At 34.0% G+C, this 9,949-nt stretch overlaps 1 protein-coding gene across 1 annotated transcript in view; it reads right to left on the bottom strand.

Moving 5' to 3' along the window:
* Positions 1 to 457: 457 nt before the first annotated feature.
* The window catches only part of LOC109533679, a gene marked incomplete at its 3' end in the record, with an annotated part of 304,359 nt that continues 294,867 nt past the window's right edge, over positions 458 to 9,949 (bottom strand). The window contains 2 exon segments of the mRNA XM_048661449.1: positions 458 to 613; positions 6,194 to 6,400. Coding sequence (XP_048517406.1) covers positions 458 to 613; positions 6,194 to 6,400 — 363 coding nt within the window.

Consider the following 9,949-nt stretch of genomic DNA (forward strand, 5'->3'; position numbering starts at 1 on the left):
GAACTAATTTCATTTTTCAATTCAAGTCTGTAGACGGGCTTGGATTTTAACACGATATTTATCCGATGTGAAGGTTTCTTCAACATTTATGAAACCAATATAATATTTAATGGTGTTTGAAGTCAAAAAATTGTTAACCGATCAATGTGCTATAGCTTATCAATTATAAGGGCATTAAATTTCCAAAAAGTTGATAATTTTTGTATACAATATGGTAGAAAAATTTTAATTTCATGCCAAAAGACACGATCCGGTACATACAAAGACCTACGCAAGATAATGTATCGAATCGAAATTAACGAAAATAATTGAAAACCTAATGGTGCTTATAGAAAGCATCTTGCTAAGCGTTTTTGTTGTTTATCGTTTAATCCTTAATTATTTTCTTATGGCTAAACAATAGAGTACCTGTATTAATGTATATTTATGACAAGATTTTTGCAGAAAGTCTACATACCCGCTGGAAGATATTGTGATTCATCACAGGAAATAACATCACCCCCATTTGAAAGTTGATACTCTGTTCGCCGTCGCAAAGTGGTTGAGTGTAATGAACCACCACGCGGAGGTATTTCGGGTGGTGCCGGTTCAGGAGGCGAATCCTCATTTGCATCTAAAAAGTTACGAAAGTTATAAAACGCAGATCTCAAATATTTCTAAAAAAATCTAATATAATTAATTCCAATATTAAAATTCTCTTCTTTGATTAAATCTAAACAACTTTAATTAGTTACTAATAATTCGTTCAATTCAATATTAAAAATAAAATCAAAATTAAAGAAATTTAAATACGAAATTGCTAACACGATCAGCTTAATGCTTGAAAACCCACTGAGAAGACATGTCCGAACATTGTGTATATCTACCGTGTATACCGTGTATATCTACCGTGTTGCTGCATTAGTAGCACGTGGAGGAAAGGGCAAAATAATTTTTAAATGTGATGGGTGATGGATGACGACTTAAGTCTTCATTAGTAAACACGAGACTACATTTTATCTATACAGAGATTTAAAAAAAACATAGCACATATCAATAAATTACCTCATATTGTGGGTTCAAAGCTAATTTAAGAAAAATTAATGTTTGTCTAAAGAAACTGACGAAGTCTCCCGAAGCCACACAAATAGGTACACTAAAATATGATTTTAATGAGCAAGTTTCCAAAGGAAATCTGATATAAATTTGCAACGGTTTAAAAGTGCATTTACCAAAAAATTGATATTTTAGACTTGGTCTGTTTTAGATTGAAGCCCACGATATTAGAAAATAATTGGGAAAATACATTATATCCTTAGATTACAGCACAACACTTTTTGATTTTCCCTCCAGCCATTTTGAGTGTCTTAGCCCGATCAAGAATTTCCATTAACATCAGAAAACTTCACGGAGAAGTAAACAAGAAATATTAATTTATGAAGCCAATTTCTTGATGCGGGAAATTCAAAAAATATTTTTTTCATCGCCCAGTGAGTGATCTGTGAATAAGCACAATGCAATTTCTGTTTTCAAACATTTCAAAATAGCTCAAGAAACAAGATCGAACAATTTACGCATATATATTATGAATGAACCATCCGCCTTATCTGAACTTGATTCCGGATATACGCAAAATGGATAGATATGCAAATTACTTAAAAGTAAAGGAATAAAAATCGTTGAGTTAAAAAGCAGAAGAGCTTTATTTTGAGGACCTTATTATGAAGGTGAAAATAGAAGAACATTCCATGATTCAGGTATGCGTTTATGAGATATCATCAAAAAACCTTTTACGAAACTTTTACAATGCTTGTCCTATAGTCAAATGTGATTGGCGAACATCTTGCAAAACTATTTTAATAATGGAACCTTGGGAGTCACTTTCAGCTTGTCGCAATTATGCAATAATTTTTGTGTAACTGAAATATAAAATAGTTATAATTAGATTACTGTGCAAATTGCTGAAACTGGTCCTTCACGCTTTTTGAAGCAATTATGCGGAAATCCTAAAATGTATTTGGCTACAGTCCAAAGATGAATCGCTTCTACCCTTCAATATTTATCCCGATTTAATCAACTTAAGTAGACTAAACAGTTTCAGTCCGTAAAAGACAAGATTATAAACTATTCGTGTTGGTGCCGACCAACTACGAAGCAATCCCAAAGGAAGTGTCTTAATTGAGTTAACTGATTCTAGGCGCTGCTTCGGATAACATATTATTATTACCTTGGTAAAATATTTTATTTAATGATCTCAAAGTGCTGGGTATGTCTTCACTTTTGAGTAACCACTTTCAGTTCATTTTTTTTTGAAAATGTTGGACTAAATACTTATGAATTTAGAATGTCTGAATCAACCAGGTAAATATGCTTACAATAGTTACGTTATTGCCTAGACAACTTATTTATTATCATGGAGAGTAGTGTGAAAATAAAGCACGTTTTTTATGATTAAATAATATGGAGGCATCAGCTTCATTACCATATCAATTTCATTAATTTATTATTCTTTCCTGATGAATTTAACCTGTTTTATGTGATTGTTTTATAACCACTTGCTGACGACGTACCAACACGATTTATTTTAGTAGCCATGCTAATCGAAATACTCATTGGATGCACTTTCAATGGACCAACGTTTAGGCATTAACGACTTCGAAAAAATATATAGTTATGGAAAGATGATACTGACTTGAGACACAAAGCAACACTCCTGGAGTGTAAAGAGAGCTAAAATACAATTGAAAATTCAACAAGCGCTGCCAGAGCTGCCTCTCTTAAATAAATTGTTTTTATTATCAAAGAAGAGGAAAAAAACAGGGAACCATTCCCTAATATTTGCATAACGCAGTATTAATTTTGTATAAATTTACATGTCGTTGTCGTGATATTTGCATCGCTCTGTTATTTTGCGAACCTCATTAAAATTCAACATTGTTTACTTAATCTCGCCGTCCGAGAACTAAAATTTGTACGAGATCATTGTTAATTGTTATATTTAGTTAAAGACAATTTCTTACTAGGAAAGGCTTAAATTCCATTTTGGAGCCTGACGCATAGTCGCTTTGAGACGTGTGTAAAGAACGATGTTTTGTTTCGACTCGCCAGATTCGTTTCGTCCAAATTTGGTGTTTTCAAGTTAATAAATGAACATATTTTCAAAAGCTATTAATACAAATATTGTGGCATTATACTGAAAATTTGGAAATTAGAAAATTATCGAGAACATTAGATTCGGTGCGATATTCCATTATATTCGGAACAATATATCAAAAAATATTTGTACGAAATATTTGGAACTTTTTTATACGGAATACAAAATGTTATTCAATAAAAAGTACTGACAAATTAAAATAGCATTCTCCCAATTGACAGAAAATAGCCCTTATAATTGGTCGCATCTGTACTCAAGAACATCAAAGTCACACCTCAGTGAAACACCTCAGGCGCCTTTCAAAAAGTTTGCATAATAACTTTAAATTGCTAGTTACATTATTTTTTACAAGTTTTGCATGCAAGTTTTGATTCTAAGATATTAATTTTCTGTATAAATTACTCATACAATTCCAGTGTCAGTTTGTGACACGATTTACGAACATGAGGAATAGGTATTTGTTTTCTATGCTTTCTATTCACAAGTAAACCAGCCTTTTCTAACTGACGCAAGTAAATATAATTTACTTACCACTGATGTACTGTCGTGAATCAGTTTAAACCCTGAAAAATTCAATAATGACTGAAAACTCACACGAGAAAGTAATAATAAAGTGACTTTTTGATAGCAATATAAGCCAGTGGTAGTATACGCAGTTAGGTCCGAGGGTGGCCATTAAACCGATTTTTTGCATTTGTCGCCTACTTGAAACTGCTTTCTTTTTAGGCAAAGCGGGTTTCGACTACGTAACCAAACGTATTTTTTTTTATTATTACAGCCTGTTTCTGGAGAAAGAGAGAGGATATCAAATCGCTGTAGGATATCAGACTCGATAGGTGGTTATTCGCTTAATATTTCTTGATCTAAAAAAAAATTTTACAAAAATAAATTCATCATGCTGACATAATTGGCTCTTCAGAAGACTTTAAACTCAGTTATTGATGTTAAATTGATTTAATGTGAATTTAATTGTAACAAAATTATTTTTACTTTATTATATCTACAGTTATCGAGATGTTTCCAAATATCGATGAAATCTCGGACATACGACATTCCGCATCCTAATATAATTAATATAAACGCGTAATTGAATGTATGAATCTTTGAACCGAAAACGACCGCACTCGATCGATTTCAAAACTATAGGAATTCCTAAAATACTAATCGGTCTCGATTACTAACATGTCTAATCGTCAATTTTTCTAAAACGGTTGCGTTTAATTATAGAGCATATTTGACGAAACCAGATTAAAATTCGCAAACACTTTACAGTGAAATTTATGCTTTTGAGCAAGGATATCTGAAGGAAAATCAGTATAAAGAAAATACATAGCTTTTTATATCATTTTAAGAAAGTAGGTTAGTAAATCTAAAATTGTGATGAAACAATGAAACCAGCAAAACGAAAAAAAAAACGATGATAACAAACATGCACCAATCGACTTATGCTATTGGTGATATAATTTTATTGATTAATTTGAAAGTTTGCTTTTTAAAACAATTTATTTCCAATTAATACAAACAATGTATTTTAGATGTAACCGAACCTTAACTATAACTTATGACTCGTAAATCTTAAGACTGACTAAGATTGACTGTAGACTATCTGAGACTGAATTCTCGTTTCTGCTGTGACTTATTTTACAGTTAAATTATGCTGATCTTAGCAGAAACGATACTACGTCTTATTTTATAAGAATTGTCGGCATAAGTGGCCATATAATTATACCCAAAATGCATTTTCTGTATTGAATGTCATCGATTATTTTCCTTTCAACCGCTGATGTTTGGGGTTTTCTATATTTCGTGGTGGTTTCTTTATTTCTAAGTTATTATTTTCGAAAGTTAACTGCCTTAAAGATGGCTAAGATATTTCATTTACCACCAAAAAGTTCAATAAGCTTGTATAAATGTTTTTCCAGCAGATTTGAGCATAATCAACTTTACTTTTACGACAATGGAATTATGAATAAATTATTTAAGCGGCTAATATGTTTAATTGCAATAAATTGGAAACTTTTGCCGAAAATATTTAAAGTAAAATTACGGAACGAGTGAGGCGGAGAATTCACCTGAGAATGGCATAATCCAGTCAACTGATGCAGGATACTTGTCGGGGCACCACCTAACCGGATTTAAGTCAATTACGAGTGCTCATTCATTAGCATAACTTTCTTGCCACCGCTAATATGATTATTGAGCTTAGTGTCGTTTGAATCCGGCGCTTTTCATAAATTAATTTTGCCGGTGTATACTTGATTTACTTTTGACAGGATATAGGCAAAGAGTGAAAACTGCCAGGAAAATTTGCAAAATTGCAGCAAACCATCCATTTAAACAACCGACATTATGAGTCAATAAGTGGAAAGGTGAGTCTACTTAAACTGCTAACCCTGCCCCGATATAGCATAATAACATTTAAAAGTATAAAATATACATTAAATATAGAATGTTATGTAAATATTTCCCGTGAAGTAATAATTTTAAGTGAAAGTTAAATTTAAAATGCCCGTTTTGGATGGACAAATATCAAATATATGACAAGCGGCAGCTCAATGATTGATAATGCATTTATTCAATTAGGTAAAGGCAGCAATACCAAAGAGTACATATCCCATCCCCGTCCCAAGAGAACCGAAAATTACCTTGATTGGCAACGATGTTAAGTTGCGAGTTTGATCATATACATGGTTCGGATCATTTCAAGCACTTCCAATCAATGTGACATGTGTATATTGTTAGCGGCAACTTTTTAGATTGCAGCCCTCAGGACACGCGTCTTGAGCAGTTTCTTTCACGCATCTCGAGTCCGATTTTCTTGTTTGATTATGACTCTCGTTAAGTCTCACAAAATATTTTGAAAATTAGCTCTTCAAAAATATGAAACTGATCAGGTGCTACGTATCCTATGCCAAAAGTTTAAAAAACTTCTAAATTTCGTCAAACGATTCAAATAGGACTCATCAACTCATTTAAATTGTCACTATAGACTGTGGTAACTTAAACGTAGTAAGACAAACAGTAATTCAACAAACAAATAAAGTCAATATTCATATTTACCGTTGCTCAGTGCTCTGGTATGCTGCTCGTGGTACGGAATGTCACCGTTAGGTTGCAATATATTTTCGTTGCAATTGCTATTGCAGGAAGTGGCGCTGCTACTCGATGTCATACCGCCCATTCTATGTCGCCTTCCTGAGCGACTTAGGGTGGTGTTGTTTGATAAGTTTTTCATGTTTGCGGTAGCATAAATAACTTCTCCTGAAACTGAAATATGTCCTGTCAGGAATTACGCAAATGAATTTGTTGACATATTTATGAAAAATTCATTATATTTGCTATGGTGTTGAGAATAGAGTTTCTAAAAAAGAACAGTTGTGCGGTTATTATAATAATAAGTGTGACAAAAATCAGGCGCAAGCATTGCAAGAATATGATTTTGCATATTTTAAACATGTCCATTAAAAACATCCAGCTATTATATTGTTGCGTTTAATTGTTTTTAGATAACCCTTTCAGGGAATAGAAGTTCCAACACTATGACGTTTTCTAATAGAATAGCTTAAAAACTAACGAAAAATTTTCAAATTCTACGTTAGATGGCAATGAACTTTGACCACTATCAGAGTCGTCGTGAGTTTCTGATATAAGCAGGTGCTAATTTCTGGACATGCTAATCTCATAGAACTCCATGATCATTTTCAATCTTGTTAGTGCTCATCAGAGAGGTTAGGCCTGAAATAGCTCTTCTTAAATCTGTACGTTATTTTGCTAATATATTTTACATCAACCGAGGTTTTTAAATCGCATGTATCATTTAAAAGTGACACTGACCGAGTAGAGTAACTAACGCATGAGTAGCACTTACTTAAACCATATGCTCATTAAAAGATATACTTTAACAAACCTAATAAACAGACAATCAATGGTGATTCACATAATTGATAATCTAGACGGCCCCTTAGAAGTAACCAGTTTATTGGTGTTAAGAGATTGTCGAATTGTTAAGAGATGTTTCTGTTAACATCATGTTTGTTAGAAAGTAAAAATGTTTAGGTTTTGCCTGCTTCGTGGCTTGCCACCCAAATCTAGGGTGACCTGCCTGAAGGTTGTTAGTTCTATGCTATTAATTCAAATTGTTAAAAATTTATATTATTTTTCTGACGATAGTCAGCAAATCTTAAAACTCGCCAAGTAATGAGCGCCGAACCCGAATGTCTGGTAAAGAAGACAATTAATGTAACACTTCTTTATATTGTGAAATTTTATTTTCAAGTTCAGCTTGTTATCAACGTGGTATTTCCATAATTTATAGAGCAACTGCACTTCAACTGACCTGCATTAAATCTAAAGCTGCAGTCATAATACCTTCAGTCAATGAAAACATTACTAGTCTAGGTATGTCTATTATTTGAAGAATCTTTGCATATTTTTTTTGTGAAATTGTTGTAAATGTATCTCAATTAAAAAAAATTGCCAATATGTTAAAATGCACAAAAGAATTGGGGCTAAACGTGGGACGTTTACACAGCACTAACTACTCAATATAGGTTATCAATAGTTATCAGTCCTCAATTATTTCAAGTGTTTTGATTTAGTTCGTTTTTTCGAAGCGGTTGCTACCCGCCTACTGATATTCGTATTTTTGTGTAATTATGTAATGCTAAGGACATTACTATAGCATAAAATTATTGTTATCATAGCATTTTTATGCTAATATGATGCACTTTTACACTTAATCATTACAGATTGTTTCCGCCAACATAAAACTCCCACTTCAGATATTCAGCACGAATAGAACTAAATATTTGCTATATCCTTGTCGCACGTCTTTTCGAATAGCGCACTTTAATAAATAATGTTTTCATCTTGATAACTGAAGTGCTTTTTTCAAATAGTCAAAGCGGTTGATGATCACTAGCCTCAATTTTTAATTAGCTTAATCTTCTGCCAACCACTTGTTTGCATTAATAGGATGTTTCTTAGAGTGTACTGAAGTAGTTAAAACATGTTATGTAAACTATCGGTTCGATAATGAATATGGATAATGGACTCTAATTAAGTAATAAGAACACTGAAACGCATTATCACAATTAAACACTTTTCATTATCATTAATGATATGTGGCGGTGGAACAAAAACACATTTTAATGGTAGTGATGTCGCAAAAACATTAAAAAAATATGCTTAAAATACATTTTCATCATTTCCGAAAAATTCTATAGATAAAAAAGTTATACAGAATGTCTTATAAACACTGATGATACTGCAATATTCCTTGGATCAACAGAAGGCGACCGGTTTAACTAATTCAGAGAACTGAGAATTTATTGAGTGTCTGTACAAAAACTGCCAGAACTTTCTATTTGATAGATGCAATCAACTGATTTTTTTTAATTTGGAGCACTAATCCTCATCAGACTTTTTGGTTTTCTTGTGACAATATTGTAGCATTATCGTTTCCGCGCAAAAACTATTTCCGTTCTTTTGCCAATTAACAGTTTTAGTTTTAGATATTCAYTAATTTTTTATATTAACATATTTGAAATTAGGTTTTTTGTAAAATTGGTTTTGGGCCAACATCAGGACTATACCAGGAGGATAAAAACTCCTTTYATCTTAATTTTTAWTCTTTTTTGCTTTTGAACATATTTATTTCAGACAAGTTTTACATACTTCTTACTGCTACTTATTCTACGGATCCTTAATGCTAACATCTTGTTGTTTTAAGTGACATCGTATGACTTAATCTAACTTATTCTAACCTAAACCTAAACCATAACACATCCTCTAATGCTTTCTAAGCTAACTTAAATCTAGCCCATGGTCCTCGTTGTGGTGCAGGAACTGGTCATCGCATGTGGTCCACGTCTGCTTCTTAGACTGTGTCCGCAGGGAGAGGTCTGCGGTCACAGTTGAACTTCTTGGTGCAAGAAACCCTGACGGTGGGATTCTTGCTTTGCCGGATCCTATCCAGGAACCCTGACGTTAGGTTCCGGATGTGGTCCAGCAGGTCCTCTGTATCCAGGTCTCTTCGCAGGGTGGTATTTCTGACGAAGTATGGGGCCTTTGTCACTATCCTCAGTATTTTATTCTGAAATACTGCCAGTTTCTGCTTTTTCGAGGTGCTGGGTATGAACCACGTAGGAGATCCATAGGTCAGCACCGGGCGTATCATTTGCTTGTAAACTCTAGCCTTAGTTCGGAGGCAGAGTTTACATGACAGTAGAGGATAGCAGGCATGGAGCAGGAATCTTGCCTTGGCGATGGTGTTTGCCATTTGGTCGTGCCATACTAAACGCTTGTCATATGTAAGTCCAAGATAGGTTATCTTGGACCTCCATGGTAGCCTCTGTCCTGCAAGCTCTAGTAGGCCTCTAGGTGGATTCTTCCTGCCTCTTGTGAATATGATGGCTTGTGTTTTTTCTGGATTAAACTCCATTTTCCAGTCCCTGCTCCATTTCACGACATTGTTGAGCTGTCTCTGCAGTTTGGCTTGGATGGCAGGACCCTTCCCGACGGTAGTGAAGGATACATCGTCGGCGTAGATGTGGCCTTCTGTGTTCTTGTTGATTGGAAGGTACGCCATGTAGATATTGAACAGGGTAGGGACCAGAACCGCCCCCTGCGGTACTCCTGACATCATTGGCCTGCTTGCAGAGAGCTGCTCGTCTGCTCTGACTTGTAAACTGCGTCCGGAACTTTTATTCTCCTGGTATAGTCCTATACAGGGTTGCTCATTAGTGCGTCAAAGTGCGATATCTCAGTAAATATGAACTTTACAAGAAAATACGTCCTACGAAAGTTTTTCATGTT

The sequence above is a fragment of the Dendroctonus ponderosae genome, unplaced genomic scaffold, assembly GCF_020466585.1.
Source record: "Dendroctonus ponderosae isolate FM_Combo_2020 unplaced genomic scaffold, Dpon_F_20191213v2 Dpon_F_20191213_1, whole genome shotgun sequence".
NCBI classification, from domain to species: Eukaryota; Metazoa; Arthropoda; class Insecta; order Coleoptera; family Curculionidae; genus Dendroctonus; species Dendroctonus ponderosae.